The sequence below is a fragment of the Eumetopias jubatus genome, unplaced genomic scaffold (genome assembly GCF_037043125.1).
Source record: "Eumetopias jubatus isolate StellerSeaLion01/CBP00866 unplaced genomic scaffold, mEumJub1_p1.0 scaffold_10, whole genome shotgun sequence".
NCBI classification, from domain to species: domain Eukaryota; kingdom Metazoa; phylum Chordata; class Mammalia; order Carnivora; family Otariidae; genus Eumetopias; species Eumetopias jubatus.
Window position 1 is genome coordinate 59,165,929 of NW_028274816.1, and position 23,343 is coordinate 59,189,271.

The 23,343-nt window shown below is 56.3% G+C and overlaps 2 protein-coding genes across 2 annotated transcripts; both read right to left on the minus strand.

Moving 5' to 3' along the window:
• Positions 1-202: 202 nt before the first annotated feature.
• On the minus strand, positions 203-6,788 carry VSIG10L (V-set and immunoglobulin domain containing 10 like). The gene is made up of 10 exons (XM_028091480.2): positions 6,539-6,788; positions 5,613-6,458; positions 4,930-5,223; positions 4,511-4,795; positions 3,639-3,893; positions 2,903-3,181; positions 2,367-2,663; positions 1,389-1,502; positions 1,044-1,198; positions 203-586 (listed from the first exon to the last, which is right to left on the minus strand). The coding sequence occupies exons 1-10, from the start codon at positions 6,780-6,782 to the stop codon at positions 515-517; spliced, it is 2,841 nt and encodes a 946-aa protein (XP_027947281.2). The 5' UTR covers positions 6,783-6,788; the 3' UTR covers positions 203-514.
• A 2,505-nt stretch (positions 6,789-9,293) lies between these two features.
• On the minus strand, positions 9,294-23,172 carry ETFB (electron transfer flavoprotein subunit beta). The gene is made up of 6 exons (XM_028091555.2): positions 23,057-23,172; positions 15,027-15,185; positions 14,744-14,902; positions 12,627-12,689; positions 10,169-10,327; positions 9,294-9,507 (listed from the first exon to the last, which is right to left on the minus strand). The coding sequence occupies exons 1-6, from the start codon at positions 23,111-23,113 to the stop codon at positions 9,337-9,339; spliced, it is 768 nt and encodes a 255-aa protein (XP_027947356.1). The 5' UTR covers positions 23,114-23,172; the 3' UTR covers positions 9,294-9,336.
• Between the last annotated feature and the right edge of the window lie 171 nt (positions 23,173-23,343).

Consider the following 23,343-nt stretch of genomic DNA (forward strand, 5'->3'; position numbering starts at 1 on the left):
TGAGGAGTCGGCACAATATCTTAAGAGCAATGGGCATCCCCAGAAGGGTTTAAAGAGGAGAGGACGTGGTCTGAGCTATTTTAAGCTGCAGATGCTGGGAGCTGGGGGATGGGGCATGGCCTGGAGGAGACGAGCGGATGTAGGAAGACCTTCTGAGAGAAAGAAGCTGCCACCCGCCCCCCCCCCCCGCCGCCTCCCCGGGGCTTGGAGCAGCACAGGACAAGCCCGGCCTGTCCACCGGCCTGTCCACCACCGAGCCTGCAGGTCCTGCCTGCCTGGAGGTTTTGCAAACCACACGGGTAGATCAGCAGGAGTCTCCCCCAACCCAGAAGCCACAGCTCCTTAGTTGCACAAATACAAGTAGAGTCTTCTGCGCTGAGAGGGAGACAGGGAGTCTCACATTCAGGGGCCAGTCTTCAGTCACAGCAGGACAGGAAGGCCCTGCCTGCTGTTGGGGGGAAATGGGAGGTCCTACCAAAAAAAAAAAAAAAATCCTGCGCAGAGCGGGCCCTGGTCACACCTGTGTGGCTGCCCGAACAGTCCTTGGGCCCCCACCAGTAGAGATGACCGGACTGGGGCCAGTGGCCTGGAAGAGAAAGGAAGGGACAACCTCAGGGGTCATGCTTTTCTAATGCTAGCTCACATCAGTCAGACGTTAGCGGGGCTCCCTCCATTTACAACAGGGAGAAAAGAAATGTCTGCCCACCCTTGGGAGAGACAAGACATGTGACAACCCAGCTTTTATGGGGAAGAAGACATTCCATCCCACGTCGGATAGAAAATGGAAGTTTTGCCAATTTTTATGGAAAAGAATAAAGGAGTTCTCCCTCCTTTGGAGGGAAAGTGGAATTTCACTCTTCATATGACAAAAATTGGATGGGAATTCCTGTCCCATTTTTATGTATTAAAAGCGGGGGGGGGGTGTTTACCAACTTTGTAAATCTACAAGTAAAGCTGGAGGAAGAGAACTCAGACCATCTCCTCTCCCTAAAACACAAAAAGTTCTCCTCCCCATTCGAGGACACTGGGGCACCCACACTCACTTGGTGGGCCCTGTTTGGGCTAGGGTCCTCCAGCGGGACTTTGAGGGGCAGAGGCTGTGAGGTCTGCACTGGGGTTACGCTCTGCATCTTTTTTTCCAGCGGGGGAACCACAAGGGTCAAGGAGGAGGGACGATGCTTCTTTTTAAGAGAGTCTCCTGGAAAGAGGAGGAAGAGAAACAGAAACACGGGATTGGCTGTTCCAAGCTGAGGGGCGGAGCCTTGCCTGATTGGCTGATATGGAGGTAGAAGGCGAGATGAACGACCCGTGGCGGTGCCGACTGGTTCAGCCAGGTCTCCAATGGGCCTCTTTCTTGGGACGCTCCCGGGGGGGAGACCCTCACTTACCCCTAAGGCTGCACAGGCAGCAGATACACAGGTAGAGAAGTGCTGCCAGGAGCGCCAGGCCCAGTAGGGAGCCCAGGATGATGCCAGCAATGGCCCCAGAGCCCAGGGTGGGACCTGGAAGACACAGAGAGATGGAGGATAAGGAGCCAGGGCTGAACCCAAGTTTCCTAAGCAACCTGCTCCAACTATTTTGGAACCCAGGAATCTGGGACCCCGGAATCTCATTTTATCTAGCATTTACTAAGTAACGGGTGTGACTGGCATTCTACCAGATGGTAACAATCCCCTGGTGAGCAAACCCGGGTACCCACTCTCATGGGGACTAATTTTTAGGGAAATCAGAAATGAATGCACAAATTGATAACATAATCACAGGTTGCACTAGGAAGAAAAATAAATGTGCTATGACAGAAATAATGTGTTATCATAGAAATAGAGTCAGTCTTCTGCAAAGACTCTGTTTTCAAATAAGGTCACCTTCACAGGCACTGAGCGTTAAGAGGTCAATATATCTTTTGGGGAGAGACACAATTCAACCAATCAAGTCAAGATGAGAGCGTTAGGATGAGCCATAATCCAATATGACTAGAGTCCTTACAAGAAGAAGACAGAGACACACAAAGGGAGGAGGAGGCTGTGGGAAGCTGGAGGCGGAGACCCCAGCAAGGCAGCTACAGGCCAAGGAAGGCCAAGGATTGATGGCCCACTGTCAGAAGCCGGAAGAGGCCGGCAAAGGTTCTACCCCGAGTCTCAGAGGGAGCACGGCCCTGATTTCCCTGAGCTGGAGCACTGACACCTTGATTTCTGACTTCTGGCCTCCAGAGCTGGGAGAGAATACATTTCTGTTTGTTCGAGCCGCCCAGTTCATGGTCCTTTGTGACCGTAGCCCCAGAAAACAGATACAAGCAGACAAGCAGGATACAAGGAAACAGACTGAGGGAGGCAGCCCAGGAAAAGGCTCCAACAGCCCCAACTCACTGGCCTGGTAGACTCGGCTTTGTGATGGGGTCCCTGGCTGGCCCCCCAGGGTGGGCAGGATACGGAAGGCCCAGGTCCCGGGGTTCCGACGAGGAAGGGGCACCACAGCTGACCGCTCCTGAGGCCCCAGGATGAGTAGGGAGATCCAGTCCTTGTAGGTAGTGGCTCTACCCAGGTCAGGGCCCTCTGGCCGTGCCTGGATCTCAAAACCACTGATCAGGGCCCCACGTTCCACATCCCAAGTCAGCACTGCGGCATCCTGGGCTCTCTGCAGCCTCCATGAGGAGATGGAAGGTCCTGGGGGGATTAAGGTGGGGGTTGAATTTATGGGTCCTAGAGGGGAGAGGGAAGGGGGCTGCAGGCCTGGACTCAGGTCCTGGGAGCAAGAGGTCTGGGGAGGCTTCTAGGCCTACAAGAGGAAGAGACTGAGGGCCTGGACTCTTGGATCTGAGGGAGAAGGAGCTGGGGACGGGGTTTGAGGTTAGAGAGGGCTGGAGGACCTGGACTTCTGGGTTCTGGGAAAGAAATGAACTCACCAATGAGCGTGATCAGGTTGCCCCCAGCACCCAGAGCCCCACTGCACAGCACGGAGTAATTTCCCAGGTCCCAATTCAGACTGAAGTTGCTAATGAGGAGCCTGCGCCCATCTTGGCTGAGCTGCAGGCGACCTCCACCTCCTGGGGCCACGGGCCGCCCTTCCCGGGCCCAAGATGCTCTCGACGGGGGAGGACAGCCAGTGGCCTCCAGCGTCACCTCTGTCCCCCCTGACCGTGTTTCCTCCACTGTGGGAAGCAGCAGCACCTCCCGAGGGGTCTCTGCAGGTAGAAGAAACCCAGCCAAGTCAGGACCTCACCCTGGAGTCAAAGACCAAGTCCTGCGCCCTTTGGTGAAGTAAATCGCTGCGAAACTTTAGCAAACAAGGAAGCACTGCCCGTTCACTCACTCTCTCATTCACCCATCCCCTGATGTCCTTAATAACGACTTATTAGATACATACTGTGGACCAGGTTCTGAGCCGGGGAACTCATATTATTCTAGAGCCTTTATTGCTCTGGACACGTAGGAAGGTGTCAGCCCTCTTCCTGGGTCCAGGAAAGAAACTGGCCCTTCCCCTGCTTGAGGTATAGGAAAAACCTTGGTCCTTCTGTAGGGTTTAAGGAAAAGGAAATCTCTTTTCCTGGAGTCAGAAGTCTGCCTTTCTCATTTCCTGAAGGAGCTAAGAAAGACCCCCCCCCCCTCGGGAAACAGGAAAGAAGTCCCGCCGGCCCTCACCCGGGGTGACAGTGCAGGTGCGCGTGGTCACCAGGTGGCGAGCGAGGCAGGTGACGGGGACGCCGCTGAGTCGGGGGTGGGCGGGGACAGCCGCCTGGAGCTCAGAGGGCACCGGCCCCGCGCGGACGCCTTCAGGGAGACCCTGGAACTGCAGAGAGGCGGCAGGGACCCCGCCGGGCCACGCGCAGCGGAAGCGGAGGCTGCGATCCCCCGGACCGCCTTCGACTGAGCACTGTGGGGACCCGGGAGGCAGATCTGTGGGGCGGAGGGAGAGATCAAGGGGTCAGCCTCTCTCCCCTCACCCCTCCAGCCCCGCCTCTCCGCGCTTTCACGCCAACCTTTCTGCACCAGCCCGTAGGCGCCGTCCGCGCCCCATTCTCTCGCCACCCAGCTCCCTTTCCCAGAAACTTCCGGGCTAAGTGGGCAGCTGCAGCCCCACTGACCGACCGCCTCTCTTTCCAACTCCGCACTGATCTCTTTCCTCGCAAACCTAACCCCGCCCCTTCTTTTGTCGCCCCACCCCTTCCACCAAGTTACTCCGGGCCTTTAGCCAGACATCTACGTCCCTCCGGTTGCGCCCCGTCCCACATCTAAGACAGCTCCGCCCATTTCTAGAATGACCCAGCCCCCTTTCTCTTGTGACTCCGCCCCCTTCCCAGGTAATTTCTTTATTTGCTCATCCCACTTACTGGCCCAAGCGCCTTCAGTCCCTTCCCTTTCTGGTCTCCACTCTTCGCCATTTGACCCTCTGCTTAATTTGTTGAGATCGCTTCTTGCCCAGGAGTCTCCGCCCTGTTAATCTGGCCCCGCCCCTCCGTTGCGGCCCCGCCTTCTCCGGGCACCCCGCTCCATCCCGCCCGGGCCGTGCTCACCCGCCACCGTGAGGTTGAGCAGAGAGCGGCGGCGGTGACCGGTGTGCGGGTTCGCAGCGAGGCAGGCGTAGGTGCCGGCGTGGCCCGGCCCGACCGCGGGCAGCAGGAGACGCGGGCCGGCGGGCACCGCGGCCTCGGCCGGGTCGGCCAGGCTCCACGCGATGTCGGCGGGCGGCCGCGAGGCGGCGGTGCAGCGCAGGGTCACGTTGCTGCCCGCGGTGACATAGAGGGCGGGGGCGGCGTCGCGGTCCGAGGAGACCTTGATGACTGGTGCATCCGGGCCGTCTGGATGAAGGGGTCCGGACCGGAGGAGCCAGGGTTACTTGGGACTCCGCCACGACCCCTGGGCGCTGGACCTCCAACCCCCCGCCCTGAGCTCCCAGATCACGGCCCCCAACCCGAGGCACACCCCCACTCACAGAAAACACTGACGTCAGCCACAGCCTCCGTGTGGCCGAAGGGGCTGCGGACGCGACAAGTGTACCGGGCCTGGTCGCTGCGCACAGGGCGCATGATGAGCAGCTGGTCGCCCTCTGTGCGGATCCGGGGTGGCTCAGCTCCCTCAGGGTCCGTTGCCTCGAGGGTGCGTCCGTCCCGGCTCCAGCTCAGCTCCCCGCGACCCGGCCCCCACCCCAGGCAGCGCAGCCGGAGCTCGGCCGCCCCCTCCTCTGTCTCGGGGGTCTTGGGCTGCACCGACAGCGGGGGCAGCGGCTCTGGGGGAGGGAGATGGGCTCAGGACCTGGGGCCCGGCCGCCTCGCCCCCTAGATCCAGGACTCCAGGCCCCAGCCTTCTCCACTCCTCCCCCCCAGGACTTCTGAAACGAGCCCCAGGAGTCCTCCTCCTCACAGACCCATAAGTCTGAGCCCCCCACTCTCTCCTCTCAGAGACTGAAGATTCCAAACCCCCAGGGGTCTTGATCCCCAGGTCCAACTTCCCTCAAGAACACTTGTCTTGACCCCCAGCCCCTCCTATCCTTCCTCCCTCCAACCTAGAAGCCCTGTCTCCCCTGCCGAGGGACCCCCTTCTTCAGGGGAGAAAACATGGGCAGACAGCAGCCACCTGCCCAAAGGGCCTGCATTCTGGACCTCAGTACTCACTTACCATACACACCCACCGGGAACTCCCGAATCTGCCGGGAGACCCCAGCCCGGATAACCTCAGCAGTGTAGACCCCAGCATCCTCCAGCCGGGCAGAGGCAAGTTCCAGCCCCCCTTGGGCCTGGTCAAATCGTAAGCGGTCTCGGTGAGCAGGGTCCAAGCTGATCAGGGGGGACCCTGGCCCCAGGCCTCCAGCTGCCAGCACCTTGGAGCCTCGGCGCCAGACAACCAGAGGAGCAGGAGGCCTGGGGCTGGGAACCGGAACTAGAGGGAGCCAGATGGTGGTCCCCACTAGCACCGAGAGAGGCCTCCCCACTTGCTGGGGGAGGCTTGCCTCTGGGTGAGCTGCTGCGATGACTTTGGATTCGGGGTTCTGGGCAGAGATGTCAAGATCCTGATCCTCAGGGGAGAATTTTGAACCTGGGGTCTCAACAGATACTTCAGGATCTGGGACTTGAGCTGAAATGTTTGAAGCTGGGGTCTTAACAGAGGAGGAGGGCTCCGAGTCTTTGGCAGGAACTTGAGAACCCAAGACATCAGAAAATACTTCGGAATGCGGGATTTCAGAGACGGTAGGATCCAGGCTCAGCTTTTGGCCCTCAGCAGAAACATTTGGCCAGACGGACCTGGGCACATCGCTAAAATTCGAGGCCTCAGGAAACCATTTGGAATGAGGGACAGCAGCAGTGCTTTTTGAACCTGGAGACTGATCTGGAAATTTCCAGCTGGGGGGTTTGATGGAGGAGACTTTTGAACCTGGGCCATGGGAAGAGCTTTCTGAGTCCAGGGAGAAATTGGTTTGCTGAACTCCAGAAGAGGCTCCGTGGGTGAGGACCCCTTCTCGGGAGGCTGCAAGGAGAGGAGGGGAGGGCGTTGAGGGGCTGCTGAGAAAGGGAACCAGTGGGGAAGGGGCCGAGCAGGGGACTTACCCAGGAGCAGGAAGAGCAGCAGAGCCCGTGAGGTGTCCATGGTGCTGGCCGCACCCATGAGGACACTGGAGTGAGACTCCAGGGCCTGCACCTGTGCCTCCCCGGTCAACGAGTCCGACAGGACTGGTAGCTTCCTGGGCGGGGAAGGAAACCAGACCCAGTGGGAGGTGCCAGGATCCCCCACCCCCAATCTAGTGGCAGATCCAGCCACCCCACCCCACTGGTCCTCATCAGCTCGTCGCATCTGACCCCTGCACTCCCTACCCCTGGGGTGAAGATGGTGAGAGATGGGTCCCAGCGGAAACGTGGTAGCAAACCCGTGGGGAACAAAAGCCAGGAAGACTTCTTGGAGGAGGGTGAGGTGACCCTTCAGAGAGCCCCACCTCTGATGGCCTCAGCCGCAGTTCAGGCTTCCTCCTCACCAGCCTCTGACCCTGAATCCACTCTGTCCTGCCTGCAGCCTCAGATACCTGCATTTGACCCTGCTCCTACTCTGCTCCAACTCCTCCCATAGCTCCCTGCTGCCCTCAGACCAAATCTCCACTGGCTGTCTCCCACCCTCTCCCGAGACCCAGAGTTGCATCTCCGTGCCCCCCAGGGCCTCAAATGCCTTGCATCCCATCCAACTCAACATCTTCCCTCCAACACAACCCCCTTCCTGGGTTCTCCACCTCAAGTGTGGTTCCACATCTATGCAGAGGCTGGGAGCCTTCTTCCCTCCTCTCCCCTCCTCCCGCTCTGCCCCTTCCTCTCCCTTTCCACTGCTCAGAACTGTCCTCTCCCCTAGCCTCCTCCCTCCAGCCTCCAGCCTCCGCCAGTCTCCGGATCCACACTTGACCCCTTTCTGCCCCTGCCCCTCCCGTGCCTCCCCTGTGCCCTCAGGAGACATCCAAGGTCCCTTCTAGACCCAGAGTGGCCCAGACCTACCCACTCCGGCCACACCCTCCACCCTCTGACTCTGAACATCCAGCCATTCTTATGCCCCATCTCTCCCCTCCCAGATTTGCAGGCCGTCTCTCCTCTGCCTGGAATGCTCTGCTCACTCCCTGCCCTCCCCCCCCCCCCCCCCCCCGGCCAACAACTTGTCCTGCAGCCTCACCTGGTTAAGAATCATAATAATAATTACCACTTCTCCTGTGCCAGGAACAATGCGAAATGCTTCCCAGGCATTATCTGCCCGAACACTTGCAAATGCCCTATGAGCTGGGTGTCATTATCCTCATTTTACAGGCCAGGGGACTATGGCTCAGAGAGGTCAAGGGACCTGCAGGAGGTTGCACAGCCAGAGGGCAGAGCTGGGCTTTGGCTCAGGGCAGTCAGACTGCTCACTCCTTCTGAAAGCTCCTACCACCACATGCTGGGCCCAGGGCCTCTGCTCAGCTCAGTCCTGAGTTTTTCCGGAGAGTTCTTACCACGCTAATGGTAATGACAATGGTTAAACATACAGAGTGAGCACCTTCCTTGTGGCAGGTGTCGTTCTGGGGGGGGAGGGGCTACATTAATGGGGTAAGTTTTATAGCTTAAAGATGCCTGCAAATTCGACCCTCCTCCCTTAAGGAGTAGGGTCTATGTCCCTCCCCCTCGGATCCGGCTAAAGAGAGTAGAGAAGAAGTGACCCCACTCCCGCGTCTGCTTCTCAGCCTGCAGACTGGCATATTCCCCTTCACGTGTGGTAGAATGCTCCTTCTTGGAACCTAGCCGCCATGCTGTGATGAAGCTCCAGCAACCCCCCCGGAGAGGAATCGTGGCCCCTGGTCAACAGCCAGCTCAAGCCAACAACCCTGGCCAGCTTGCCGGCCGCATGACGGAGTCATCTTGGATGTCGATCCTCTGGCCCCACTTGAGACCCCAACCGATGCCGCCTGAAGAGGTGAGCTGTCCTGCCAAGCCCTGCCCAAATTTCAGATTTATGGGCAAAATAAATGACTGTTGGCTTAAGCCTCTGAGTTTTCGGGTGGTTCGTTATGCCATGCCAGACAACCAGAACATGGGTATTATTACTAACTGCACCTGAGGGAGGAGGAAATCCATGCTCAAGAGAGTGGGAACTTGCCAGAGTTCTCCCAGAGCCAGGGAATGGTCTGGCCACGGCCTCAGGATCCAGACCCTGAGCCCTTAACCACTACAGTAAGCCCTTCCTATTCTGATCAGTCAGATAGGAAACTGAAGCTCAGACACGGGATGTCACTCACTCAAGATCCCACAGCCGGTAACTGTGAGCGAGGCTCTAAAATCACCAAGTCTGACTCCAGACCCTGGCTCTTCATCCCCACATGAGGTTTTGACTGTTGTCTGTCTGTCTCCCCACAGCTTTGAGCTTGAGCTTCCACAGCTTTGTTCCCTCTTGTACCCCGAGTCTTGGCAAGAGCCTGGCACCTGGGAGTCCCCGGCAAACACTCTGCAAATGAAAGCCCTTCTCCCCACCTCACGGATAGGTGTCTTTCAGGACTCAACCGAGATGCCATCTCCCTGGCAAAGCTCTTTGGCCCCATGTGCCAGGTCAAGGTGCCCCAGGTGGGCTCCCAAGTGTGTGGTGTCACCTCTGCTTAGAGCGTACAGCACCCTACATACAGCTGCCTCTGCACGTGTCCATCCCCCAGCACTTCAGCATGGAAGCTTCTTAGGGACCGGATGTGACTCACCTGGGTCCCCGGCATCACCCAGCACAGGGCCTGGCACACAGGAGATTTAAGTAAATGTTTGTTGAATGAATCAAAGACCAGGTCTCCAGGGAATGAGTTAACAGAGACAGTCGTTGGGAGGGTCATGGTTTTATTGCTGAGTTTCAGGGAAGGGGCTCAAATCCGCCCAATCTCCCTCAGCTTGGCCACCAGGTCCTCCGTGGTCTCCACCTTGACGCCGGCCGTACGCTGGGGCGGGTCCTCCACGCTAACCACGGAGAGCTTGGAGGTCAGGTCCACACCCAGGTCTCCGGGCTTGATCACCTCAATCTTCTTCTTCTTGGCTTTCTGCACATGGGCAGCCACAGTTCACGGGGCTGCTGGAGCCCTTGCCCCCTCTCCGGCAGCCTCCTCCCTGTGACTGCCACGTCTGCAGAACCAAGCCCATTGCCTGAACTTGTCTGGACCTACCCACTAGCCAGGACATCTGTGACCTCTTACGGGGCCTGGTATAGATCATTTCTGTGGGCAGGGATGGCCTGAGAAGCCCCTCTGTTAAGGGTCCTCTTTAAGTCAGCTGCCTTGGAAGCCCTTCACTGGCCGAAATGGACTGGCAACGTCAATCTTCTGGCAGTAATGACTCAATGGACTTTTGGCCAAGCCGACCCACTGAACCCACCCTACTGGAGGATGAGATGACCCACTGAACACTCCCTGTTGGCTGAGCTAACTCATTGAACCCATCCTACTGGATGAGATGATCCACCATACCCTTCCTCTTGGCTGGGATGGCGTGCTCAGCTCTCCCTGTTGGCTAAGATGACCCAATGAACCCATCCTACTGGCCATGATGAACAGCGAACTCTTCCTTTTGGCCGGGTGAGCCCTTCCTTTGGATACGAAGTCCCTCGGATCCTCTGTCCCTGCATCTGAGCACCAGGGAGGCACTGGGCCTGCAATGCGTTCACCCATCCCCGGGCCCTCGGGGACCCGTCCGCTAAGCGCTCACCATGATGTTGGGCAATGTGGCATAGCGGGGTTCATTGAGCCGCAGGTCGGCGGTCACCACGGCAGGCAGCTTCAGCCGCAGGGTCTCCAGGCCCCCATCAATCTCCCGCTCCACTTTCAACCTGTCCCCTTCCAGTGTCACCTGGGAGGCGAACGTGCCCTGGGGAGATGCGGGGGGGTGAGGTTAACTCAAAACAGGCACAGAGTAGCAGAGGTGTATGCACAGGTGAGCAAATGAATGAGAGAACAGAAGAGAGAGGGTCCTGCAAGGTAACCTATAGACATCAAGTTCATATACAGGAGGAACCCACAGAAAGGGATTTCATAAATCTAGGGCCAGGTTTCTGTACTTTCACTGGGAGCCAAGGTGAGGGTCCTAATGACCTGAACCTGCCAGTTAGGTTCCTGCCTATTATTAACCTCCCTTAATAATGATGAACACACACATGGAGCGGAAGGATGCTGTTCTAAACAACCTACATGCACTAAGTCATCAGGCCCTCATGGGAACTCTATAAGGTAAATGCTATTATCCCCACTTTACAGATGAGGAAACTGAAGCAGAGAAAGGCTCCAAAATGTGCTCACTGTCACCCACCACTGGTCAACCCAAGAGCTGCCTCCATGCCCTATTCCCCCTACCCACCATTTTGTCCCCTGGGGCTCCCTTCCAGGCCCCCCTGCTGGGCTGACCCTGGAAAGGTCTGCTGGGGCCCCATCTCCCTCACTTGGTGCCCATGCTCTGGCCAAGCCCCCTCTGCCCCTCAGCGCTGAGTCAACATTTGCTGATGTACCTACACCCTCTCTGTCCAACCAACCTGTTCTCTCCATTCACTGATTCACCGAACAAACCTTCCCCAAGTCTTAGCTGGAGTGTTCCGTCACTCCCAGTCTCATCCGAGCGCCCCAAGAACCAGGCCTCGGGTACACTGTGAAAATGACCCACGAGGCCCTGGCTTTCGTGCGCATTTATCCTGGCCAGGAAAACCGCCGGGAACCAGATACATACACAGCGGCCACAGGACTCAAAGTGTCTTCTGAGCGTGGGAAACATGGCCAGCGCGACTGAAGGATGGCATTTTTCATCTTATTAATTAATTTAAACTAAAAGACTGAGGGGCGCCTGGGTGGCTCAGCTGGTTAAGTGCCTGACTCCTGACTGCAGCTCAGGTCATGGTCTCAAGGTCATGAGATCAAGCTCAGTGGGGAGTCTGCTTCTCTCCCTCTGCCCCTCCCCCTGTTCTCTCTCTCTCAAATAAATCAATCTTTTAAATAAATAAATAAATAAATAAACTTAAAGACCAGTAAGCCAAATATATTATCATGATTGTGATGACGGCTTCATGGGTGTATATGTGTGTCCAAGCTTATCAAACTGTACACTTTACATATGTACAGTTTATGGTAGGTCACTTAATCTCAATAAAGCTGTTAAAAAAAAAGGGGGGCACCTGGATGGCTCAGTCAGTGAAGCGGCTGCCTTCGGCTCCGGTCATGATCCCAGGGTCCTGGGATCGAGTCCCGCAATGGGCTCCCTGCTCAGCAGGGAGCCTGCTTCTCCCTCTGCCTGCCTCTCTGCCTACTAGTGCTTCTATCTCTCTGTCAAATAAATACATAAAAAATCTTAAAAAAAAAAAAAAAAGATACTCGATGCAGTCCCTGGAAAACTCTTAAGTCTGTTTGGAACAACTGGGGTGTGTGAAATTACTTTTTCACCTGTGAGTTTTAGGAATCCAAACTAAGTATTTCCGGTGGAAATTCAGCATCTAAACTGAGATGTGCTGTAGATATGAAATCCACACTGGATTTTAAAGACTTCATACAGAAAGAAAAAAGAATGTAAAATAGCTCAGTGTTTTTTATACTGATTATAGGTTGAGATGATCATATTTTAGATGTGTCCAGCTAAATAAAATGTTATTGCCATCAATTTTGCCTGTGTCTTTTTACTTTTTTAATCTGGCTATGAAAAAATGTACACTTGATCTTAGCCAAAAGGCCGAGAAGCAATGGCTATGAAAAATTATAAATCACCTAGGTGGCTTACATTTCTATTGGACTGGCATAGGTGGGAAGTGGGGCATCTGGAATTTCATACAGGGTAGGCAAGGAAGGCCTCTCTAAAGAGGTAACTACTGAGCAGACCTAAAGGAGAGAGAGGGAAAGCCACGAGGCAGTCTGAGGGACCCATGCCCTAGGCTGAGGGAACAGCAAGTGCAAAGGCCCTGAGGCAGGGATGAATTTGGTGTGGTTGTTGGGTGATAGGGCTGATGAAGACAGAGCACCAAAGGCCCAGATGAGGCCTGGTATCCTGGCTGTACACGTCTCCTTCCTGTCCGCTGGAGTAGCCATCCTGTCTTAACTAAGCCTGCCTCCCTCCAAAAGGGCAGGGACAAGGGTGGCCCTGTTCTGAGCCCCCAGATCTGGCCCCCAGCAGGCGCTCCCCACTCCAGCCTCACCTGTGGCCAGTCTAGCAATCCAGCTGTCATCTGCCCGGTCTGGTTACAGTCATCATCAATGGCCTGAGGGGAGAAAAAGAGAAGACTGTGTGACAATGGGTCTTTTCACATACCATTCGGGCCTTTGTCTAGATGGGGGTTGGCCAACATTTTCTAAACTCCATGTGGTCTGTCACAGCTCCTGAACTCTACCCTGGGTAGCACACAAGCAGCCACGGACTAAGTGCCTATATAAAGCAACAAGTGTGGTGGCATTCCAATAAAACTTTATTTATAAAATCAGTGGTGGCCATGGCCCATAGTTTGCTGACTCCTGGTCTAGAATGATCTCATCCCCCAACCTGAGCGGAGTGGAGACAGGCAGTCACTTGTCCAGGGGCACATAAAGACATCTAGCCTCTCGATGCCAAATCTTTGCCCCCATATAAATGTTCACAGAAGCCTCCCATGAGCCAGGACCTGGGCCAGCCACACTGGGGAACTGAATGAACAGGATCTGGGCCAATAAGAATGTTCTATCCCCTGACCCTAGTGATTGGTGCAGGGACGGGTACTTGACTCAAGCTGGACCAATGAAGAGTCAGCCCTGAAAGCTTTGCTGGAGACTTTGGGAAAGAAGCTCTTTTTTTTTTCCCACTGGGGAGGCTTGTGGGATATGAGCCTAGAGATGCATAAAGTAAAGACAAGACAGAGGAGCAGAGCCTAGACCTGACATGTGACCCTGGATCAAGCCATACCTGAAGCTTGCCCTGTATGAGCTAATAGGTTCACTTTCTGGCTTAAGCCTGTGTGCTTCTGACTACCACCCACAATGAAGAGTGTCCTGTCCAGCTGACCCTGTACCTTCTCCGTTGGAGGCCCTGGCCCCAGGAACTGTCCCTGACAACCAGCACAGGCAGGACATGAGTCTGAGACCAACCAGTGAATGCAGGCGGCTTCCAGAGGCCATGCTGCCAGCACCAGTGTCCTGGCGAGCTGGTGGGAGACCTGGGTCCCCAGAGCCCTGAGCCTGACCCAGACCATGCCTTTCTGGCCTGTTCTCTGGGTAGGCCCTCTGCCTCAGCTCACTGACTTGTACTGATTCCTTTGCTGTTGGTCATCTCTCTTGTTTTCTACTGCCTGACTTGTGCAGGGCTGGGTCGGACACCCAACAACCTACATAGACCCATCAGCCTCCCCCTCTCCGCAGGGGCTGATCCAGCCTGCCAGAATCCCTGTCTTTTCCGTCCAGCACCCTGGCTCTACCTCTAAGCCTCCTGAGCCAGGTCTGTGCCCTATCTTATCTCTCAGTCTCCGACATTCTTTGTCAGCCTCTGTTCCTAAGCCCCTGCCCCTTGGTCTCTCCCCTCCCACTGCTGTCTATCTCTGGCTCTTCCGATGACCCTCAGCCCCCAACCCGAGTGAGGCCACAATGTCTGTCCTCAAATGGGAGGGGGTGGGCAGGCTAGCCAGAGAAAGGATGTTGCCTGCCCAGTCTCCTTAGGAAGTAGCTGAGGCCGACTCATGTATGCCTCAGGTGGGGATACCATGTGGCAGGCAGGGTTCTAGCTCACCATTAGCCCCCAGGGTCCGCCCAAAACTCCCAGCCTCCAGTCTCTCCCCTTCCAGTCCATTCCCCATGGCCTCAGAGAGGTCCTTCTGCGCCCTGAGCTGATCCCCTCCCTCCCCCGCTCACAGGCCCCCCGAGGCTCCCCGGCACCCTCCAGAAGCCTCAGGTCTCTGTAGTAGCCTAGGTTACCGGAACCACACAGCTGTCTTCCCCACACACCGCCTCCCCATGTCTTCCGGGGCTCTCTACAATTCCTGACTGTTCTTCCAGGAGCTGCCCCCCTCTGTCTCCCAGCCACACCCCAGCACTGTCTCGACCTCCTCCCTCCCCTTCCCTCCCTACAGCTCAAGCCCCGCCCCTCTAGCCACGCGGCTGTCCTGTCCGCTCTGTCCATCGGCCTCCTCTTCTCCCACACGGACCATCACCATAGCCCCCGGGGCTCCGATCTCACCCCACAGGACCCCAGGAGTCTTCCTGACGCCCACAGTCACCCTGCCCACCCTGCTCAAACTCTCCACTCAGCCTGGGCCCCCTCCTGCCCAGTCCTGAGTGGGGGAGGCACACTCACCTGCTTGCCCAGCAGCAGCAGATCTACCTTCTCCTTCTCTGCCAGCTTGGCCAGGACCCGGGCCACCTGCAGGGGACCCAGGCGATCTGCCTCTGCAGCTGGCACCTCCACGTGGATGCCTCGGTCTGCACCCATGGCCAGAGCAGTGCGGATGGTCTCCTGCCAGGAGAAGGGACTTGACTTGGCTTCTAGCCCCAAGGGGACCCAGGAGCCTGGTCCCAGGCCCTCCTCCCTCAGACCCAGGACTCGGGGCCCTGGCACCCTCTCCCCAGGACCTGAGCACCTGGCACTGGGTGGGCCCGCAGCTGACAGCGATGACCTCTTTCACCAGCTTCTTCTCCTTCAGCCGCACAGCCTCCTCCACGGCGATCTCACAGAAGGGGTTCATGGAGTGCTTCACGCCATCCGTGACCACACCCGTCTTGTCAGGCTTCACCCGGATCTGCCAGGCCAGAAAGGGAAGGGGTGGGGTCAGGGGAAACAGGCAAGAAGGCAAGGGCTGGATGGGGACTACGGGGACCCGGAAGGGGCAGGGCCTTGTCCAGGGTCCCACAGCTCAGGGGACACAGCAGATGAGAAGTCCCAGGTAGGTAGAGGGTCATCCGCTCATGATCTCATTCAGACATTTGTGGAGCACCGGGTACCGGGGACAGAGGACACGCCCCTCCGACTCTCGCTGCTCCTGGGGCCCGAGACGATGTTTCTCAAATGTTTGTTTACCATAAACCACAGTGTGACATACACTTTATGATACTCCTGAGCATATTACAAACACACAACATACACTTACATATCAATATAAATACCCCTGCAACACGAGGTTCGGGGAACAATACTTACCCTTACTTTGTATACCGTAGCCTGACATTTCCTGCTCTTTCTTTAAATGTCAGCCCTCTACGTGGATCTCATGACTGACACATGGTCATGATCTAGTTTGCAAAAACACTAGCATTAAAGACCTATTCTGCCAAACAGGCAAACCCCGCTCACTCCTTTCCTCACATGGTCCGTCTTCACTGAGCACTGACCGTGTGCTGCCGGCCCAGAGCCGGATTCTGGGGACACCACCACGAGCAAGGGAGTGAGGCCCGCTGGCCCATGAGCTCCCAGTCTAGTGCAGGGTCTAGCGCAGTAGGAACAACTAACCATGCCCCTATTAGTTTCCCGTGGCTGCCATTCCAAGTAACTGCTAACGCAGTGGCTTGCTGTCTCACAGCTCTCGAGGCCAGAAATCCAAAATCAGTTTCATTGGGCTGCAAGCAAGGTGTTGGCAGGGCGCAGTTCCTCTGGAAGCTCGAGGGGAGAACCCATCCCTTGGCTCCCCCAGCTCCCTCTGCCTCTCTCTTATGCAGACTCTGGAGATGGCATTTAGGGCCCACCTGGATGATCCAGGATAACCTCCCCATCTCAGGAGCCTCAACTCAGGCATAAATGCAAAGACCCTGCTTCCAAATTAGCTACCATTCACCCATGGATCGGGGCCTGGGCAGCAGGGGGGGGGCCACTTCCTAGCCCACCACATTCCTCTTAATAGCCCACAGGGAGAATGTTATTGGCCACCAGGCACTGCAGGAGCCCTGTTCTAAGCAATTATCCTAACTCATTAATCTTGGTGACAGCCCAACGAGGAAGGAGCAGTCACTGTCCCTGTGGGTGGATGAGGAAACTGAGGCACTCAAGCAAAGTAGCTGGCCAGTCAGTGGTTTCTAGGACCCAAGCACTCAAATCCCCTGCTATGCCACCTGACAATCCATGAAGTCTGGGGAACTCTGAGAGAGGATGACGGGAGCCTGTGACCTAGCCTGCTGGATGTTGGAGGCTGTCAGGGAAGGCTTCCCTGAGGCAGTGGCACTAGAGCTGAGACCTAAAAGATGAACCAGAGTGGTCAACTGTGAGAGAAAGGGTTCAGTGGGGCGAGGGCATGTGCAAAGGCCCTGAGGAGGCCGGTGTGGCTAGTGGAGCATAGTCTGCCGTCAGGCCACAGACACTGAACTACTGTGACGGGCGCAGAAATGCGTCCTCAAAACGTCCCCATCCTAATCCCCGAAACCTATGAATGTCACCTCCACGGCAAAGAAGGACTTTGCAAAAGTGATTAATTTAATGACTCTGAGAGGGGGATCACCCTGGGTTATCTGACTGGGGGCCCCATGTAATCACAAGGGTTGCTCTAAGTGACAGAGGTAGGTGGGAGAGGGGAGATGTAGTGTCAGGGTCAGAGAGACCGTGAAGATACTCTGCTGCTGGCTCTGAAGCTAGAGGCAGGCACGCAGGTGCCTCTGGAAGCTGGAAATGACAAGGACACGGATTCTCCCCTTGACTCCCTCCCCGTCCCCGAGGGGACGCAGGGCTGAAGACACCCTGATCCTAGCTCAGTAGACTCATTCAGACGTCCGACCCGCAGAATGGGAAGAGAACCAGTCTGCGTTGTTTGAAGCCACTGAATCCGCTAGAGCAGCAATAGGAAACTAAGCGTGCAGGGCCCAGCAGGCTCCGGAAGGGGAGCTGGCTCTGGATCCAAAGAACAAGGGCGATAAAGAGGCAAGTGGATGCAACTTAAGTTTTCGCAAGGTCGTTCTGGATTCTTCGTGGGGAAGACTGGGAGCACAGCAAGGGCGGAAAGCGGGGAGACAGCTGGGTGGCTGTCAGTCAACGAAATGAGGAGTGACAGTGGCTTGGACCACCGAGCCAGCAGAGATGGAGAAGCGGAGGGACTGGAGGAGTCTCTGGAGGTGGGGGTGACAGAGCTCTGGGCTCGGCGGGGGCAGGGGCGGGGAGAGGGGAGAATCCTGCAGGACTCTGGGGCTTCCGGTGGCTACATCCTACAAGCCAGGGGGCAGGTGGGTTCTGTGTCTAAGAAGCCCATGAGATGCCCAGAGAAGCCTCGCTCGGGCGCCTGCATGATCCAGCCCAGGACCTGGCTTGCCCCTCTCCTCGCCTGTGGCTGCCGCCAAGGGCTCCGCCGGCACAGATGCAGATGACAGCCTGGCCTGGCCGGGGACACTCACTGGAGTCTCTTCCTACCTCCCTGCACATTTCTCTCTTCCCAGTCTGGATGCGCCTCATTGACCTGTGACACTGAGTAGGAGAAGGAGAAAAAGGATAACTATCATTTTTCTATCACTGTTATTTCATTTTTTAAAAGCCATTTTAAGATTTTATTTACTTATTTGAGAGAGACAGAGAGCACGAGCAGGGGGAGCGGCAGGCAGTGGGAAAAGCAGACTCCCTGCTCAGAGGCTCAATCCCAGGACCCTGAGATCATGACCTGAGCCGAAGGCAGATGCTGCACTGACTGAGCCACCCAGGCGCCCCTAAAAGTCATTTTAGCACCAAAAATAAGGCTCAAATCTCAGAACTGAATAAATTCACCTTACGGAAATACAATTGGAGCCAATACCATGTTCTGAATCCATGCTTTTTCACTAGAACCTACCCTGAGCGTGTTGGGTAGGTCCCCAACATTTGGGGTAAGTTCCCCAGAATTTGCCGGAACATGCCCCTGCTCAACCCCCACCTCTTCTGCTGTCCTTCGCCTCCTGTGTAAACCCCATCCCTTCCAACTCGCCCGCCCCCACTTACCCTGTTTAACTCTCGCCGTACCACTGCCCACCCCTGACATACGACACACGCCAGACTGATTTCGAATGACTATCAGTCTTCTCCCCACCAGAAAGTCAACTGCCTGCAGACAGGCATTTCCATCAGCTCTGTTCGTGACTGTACCCGCGGGCCAAGCACTTGCCAGAACCACGCATGAGAACCTGCACGAGAACCACTCAAACGCTTGGAAACAGCAATGGAAACTGAAACACAAAAGCCCTCTCATTACAAAAATAAAATCCAAGTCAGAGGTTTCCCCTTTGAACAAGAAAAGCAGTCCCCCCGCCAGTAAAAGGCCGGTGCTGGTGAGCCAGTGGCCGGTGGAGGGCGCCAAACCTGCTCTTGCTCTGGCCGGACTCCTTGCCCTAAGCTCCTGACCCCCAAGGAGCAGCAGGGATGAGAGCCCTCCGACCCCGGGGAAAGTGCCAAAGCGTCTTCTCCATGGAAGACCTTTTTAAGCCTGAGTGGATTTCAAGCTTCAAAAACACTGTTTAGTTAAATTACATAAGTCAGGAAACAATGGTTGGTCTGAAAAATCAGACCAGCGTCTTTTTTTTTTTTTTTTTTTTTTAATAATGAGGTTTTATAAATCAAAGGAGATGATTCAGCATGGAACTTTCATTCTTTCTCTTCAAGTTGCAAAAGATGAACCTTCAACAGAAACAGCCGTGAGCCAGACGGGCATCACTCCAAGGGCTTCACGTGTATTAACTCATTTAACTGTCCTAACCACTGAGGAGGTTAGTTGCTGCCATCACCAACCCCGTTGTACAGATGGAGCAACCGAGGCACAGAGAAGCCCAGCGCCTTGCCCAGGATCACACAGCAGCAAGGAAGTGGCAGGACCAGGAGCCTAACTCCAAGTCTGCCTTGGGAACCATGAGACTCTAGGACACCAAATGGGCCCTCAAAAGGTAGGGGAGCTGGTCCTTTTATTCGTGGCCATTTATTCATGGCCCACTGTCTCAGAGCAGGTGTTTGTAAAGTGACTTCTGCAAGCTCTCCCTGAACTCTCGACACAGCTCAAGGACTCCTCTGCGGTTCTGTCCTCTAGTTTTTTCCATCAAGCGAGTCACTCACTGGGCATGTGCTGGGGCTCTGGGCAGAGCACAGTGCACCCAGGACACGGAGTGACCGGGACAGCCAAGGCCAGATGGGGAGATGGTGGCCAGGGACTGATGCCACGGACAGATGACTAAGGTGGTGGTCAGCGCTCTGAGACCCTTCTTCAGCAAACCTCATCTCGGGCAGGGAAAGAGGACCAACATCCCCACAGAGCTGACACGTGTGACGTGAGGGACAAGGAGGGGCCAGCCCTGCCGAGAGCAGGAGGGGTGAGGGGAAGGGGAAAAGGCCGGGCGCTCCCAGAACCGGAGGAAGGCATGGCTGGTTGGGGTTAGGCCCAGAGCTGGATACAGGTTTTCTAGGGCCTGAAGTTTCCAGCCTTTGGGGGAGCCTCTTTAGGAAAACGCACACCAAGTCACGAATGCAAAATTGATCCAGTCTCTCCCTGGGCCTTGAAAGAAACGCTGAAGTTTACAGCCTCATCGGCTCATGGAAAAGGTATCCCTGGCCAGAACTGAGTATTCCTGGGTTGCCAAATGCTTATGAATTAACACCCTAGACACACAATCGCAGGCATACACACAGACATACACGGAGCAGAGCATTTGTTGTGTTCTGAACGGATGAGTAAAAAAACTTCCATTACCAGTTCTACCAATAATTACCGCACTCCCTGAGCACCAGCCAAGGCCAACACTAACCATGAGCCAGGCACTATCCTAACAGCCCATTTAATCTTCACCACCATCCAATACAGGAGGTACTACTAGTGTTAATCCCATTGTAGAGAGGACAGTACGGCTCAGAGTGGTTAAGCAACGGCCCCCAAGGCCACAGAGCAGGAAGCAGACCCAGGCAACTGGCCTGAAGTGGGCCCTGAACCGTAGAGCATGATGGTTATCTAAGACAGTGGTGACTACATCAGACAGATTCTCCTCCAGACTCTGGAACTCGAATTCTGGAAGGAGAGACAGACACCAAAGCAAGTGATCAGAAAATTACACTGTGGATTACCGAGTGATAAGAGTATGGAGAAATTACAGCAAGGGACGGCACAGGGATGACGCGGGCTGCAGTTTGAAGTCAGTGTCCAGGGAAGGCCTCACAGAGAAGGTGACATCTGAGCAAAGGCTGCAAGGAGGTGAAAAAGCCATGCTGGGAACAGAGTAGAGACCTGGCACTCACCCCAAGGAGCTGCCATCCTGGGGGTGGGGGTGACACCTGGGTGAGCAGGGGATCCCAATCCAGTGTGGGCGCAGAGCTGAGAGAGGCAGGCCCAGGGGGCTGCAGGAGTGTCCGAGGACAGATCAAGAGGCCTGAGAGGGTTGGGCTAGGGGGGCTTCCTGGAGGAGGTGATACCAGAGAATCACTACACTTTCGATACAGTTGACAGATCAGAGTTAGGCAGGACAAGGGAGGTACAGGAAGCAGAGATGCAGAGGGAAGGGTGCCGAGGCAGAAGGCACAGCGGGGGGCAAAGGTCCAAGGCAAGAAGGGGCCCAGTCTGTCAGGAAAGATCAGGTGACGGAGGGAACAGGGCACCACGGATGGCACAGCAGGGGCCACGGCCAGACCACGAAGGGTCTCAAACACCAGGCTGAGGGGCTCAGACTTTGTCCTGAGGGTGGGGGGGAGCCTCAGGGCAACTCGGAGTGCAGGAGGAGCCCTGAGGCTGGGAGAGGATGGACTGAAGGAAACACTGAGAACCAGGGAGGAGACTGCGTTGTGGGGCCAGGTGGGAGGAAAGGAAGCCTGAAATGCTGGGCCCATGAGAATGGACAAAGGGACCAGCTGACAAGTAACAGGTGGCGGGGGTGGTAAGGGAAGGAAGGCAATGGTGCCGGGGCTCTGGTCCAGTGATCAGGTAGTGGGCAAGGTTTGAACCATTTATTTCTTCAGAAAGGGCACCCACAAACACAGCCAGCAGACAGGATGCAACGGTGGGGGCCCCGGGGCAGCGTGGGAGGGACAGGCAGCACACATCCCTGGGATAGGACAGTGGCTGATACTCTCTCTTTGTTCTCTCATTCAGCGCACACCCATGTGCCAGGCCCTGTGCTGGGTGAGGCTGGGACCAAAGCCCGTCAAACTCGGGCCTGCCGATGGAGGGAAACATATTTGACACAGGCATCTCAGGCCATGGAGACCAGGGCTGGGGCACAGGGAGGCCCAGGGGGCGACAGAGCCCAAAGCAACAGTAAGAAGTGGGAGGAAACCAGGAGAGAAGGTCCCAGGACCCCAGGAGCAGCTGAAGACAACACCCCTGGCCTCTGCTGTCAGGGCTTTGCTGCAGCTATGGAGTGAAAAAGGGAGGAGGGGCGCCTGGGTGGCTCAGGCAGTTCAGCTTAACCGGCTGCCTTCCGCTCAGGTCATGATCTCAGGATCCTGGGACGGGCTCCCCGCTCAGTGGGGAGTCTGCTTCTCCCTCTCCCTTTGTCTTCCCCGGCTTGTGCGCTTGCTCTCTCTCAAATAAATCTCAAAAAGAAAAAAAAGGGGGGGGTAGCAGAGACTGGTGCGGGACTTGCCCTGCACTTCGATCTTGACTGCAGCTGCCTGGAGCTGGGTGATCCAGCAAGTAACAGGACCTCCGCGGGCCTCAATTTCCTAACCCGTCCAACGGGGTTCGTAATATCAAGAGGATACTGAAAGCACTGAATGAGTCAGTCTCTGTCAAAGACCTGGAGTGCTGCTGCTTGCACTAAGCACTCACGAAACGTGAGCAGTTATGATCACTTAAGTTTCCATGCCAAGTCCGGCCCCCGGGACCTCCTCCCCACCTCACTCCCCAAGCCGGCGGGGGCCCTGGTTTCATGCACCCCGAGGCCTCTGGCACGCCAGGCCCTGTGCTGGGCAATGCTGGGGACACAGAGGTGGAGTCCCAGTTCCATGGTGAGGACAAACATGGATGGGCAGTCATCATCTTCAGTCTGCTTTAAGCCAAGTATTTAGAGAAATTGGCCCAAGAGGCTGTGTCTGATTCACCTCTGTCCTGACCAGCTTCTCTCCGGGGACAAGCCAGGACCTCAGAGACGTTGCCCCCCCCCGGCCCTCTCATGGGCAATGGGAGCCATTCCACCAGCTCAGTCAAACAAGATTTCATCTCTAGCAAACACTTCTCCCTCCCTTCCTGGCTACAGCCTCCTCACTCACCCCGCGGCTTTGTAGGGTGAAGGCTTCTGGGTTCCCAAGTTAACAGTCAACCGAGTGTGCAATGCAGCCTAACAGGTGAAAAGTGCGCTTGTGTGCAAAGCACTAGTTGCGCTGAGGAGTCAGAAGGACCTGGAGGGGAATCTCAGCTCTACCCCATCCTAGCTGAGCGACCTCTCTGCGCCTCAGTTTCTCCAAATGTCACATAGGGGCCGTGGCACCTCCAGCAGGCAAGAAATAGAGAAACTAACTCGTACTGCACAGAATTATTAAGACGCTGAGTCCAGAACTTGAGAAAAGGGAACGGGGTCATGACCCCAAAGGGGCCGCGTTTGAGTGAGGAGGTATCTGAAGTCGGAACCTCACAGTCCTTGATCTTTGCCCTCAGGTGTGACTTTGACGTTTGGGAGGAAGAGCGGCAGAGAGCATATGTACGAGCAGACCCCCCCATACAGTTTCGGGGTTCGGGGGAGGTGGAAGTGGGGGCCCGGTCACCTTCACGGCGAAGTCGATGACCCTCTTTACAGCCACGAGCGCGCGCAGCTCCGCCATCTTCCTGCCGCTGCCACCTGCGGGGTCAGTCCGCTCGCTCGGCCTCGGAATCCAGACGTCCCGCCCCCCCCCCCCCGCCCCCGCGCCCGCGCCCGCGCCCGGCGCCCGCGCCCGCGCCTGCGCCCCGCGCCGCCAGCCAGTCAACCGCGGCGGTGCCCGCCTCCGCCCTGAGAAAGGACCAATCGGAGGCCCGGAGGGGAGGGAGGTGTGGCAAGAGGATTCGGACCAAT

Coding starts and splice junctions, on each gene's coding strand:
- VSIG10L (XM_028091480.2), bottom strand. CDS start 6,782: ATGCGACGAGCTGATGAGGACCAGTGGGGTGGGGTGGCTGGATCTGCC. Junction 6,459..6,538: donor GCTGCTCTTCCTGCTCCTGG/GTAAGTCCCCTG, acceptor CTCTCCTTGCAG/CCTCCCGAGAAGGGGTCCTC. Junction 4,796..4,929: donor GGCTGACGTCAGTGTTTTCT/GTGAGTGGGGGT, acceptor CCCTTCATCCAG/ACGGCCCGGATGCACCAGTC.
- ETFB (XM_028091555.2), bottom strand. CDS start 23,113: ATGGCGGAGCTGCGCGCGCTCGTGGCTGTAAAGAGGGTCATCGACTTC. Junction 10,328..12,626: donor GATTGCTAGACTGGCCACAG/GTGAGGCTGGAG, acceptor GCATCTCCCCAG/GGCACGTTCGCCTCCCAGGT. Junction 9,508..10,168: donor CCACATTGCCCAACATCATG/GTGAGCGCTTAG, acceptor GCCCATGTGCAG/AAAGCCAAGAAGAAGAAGAT.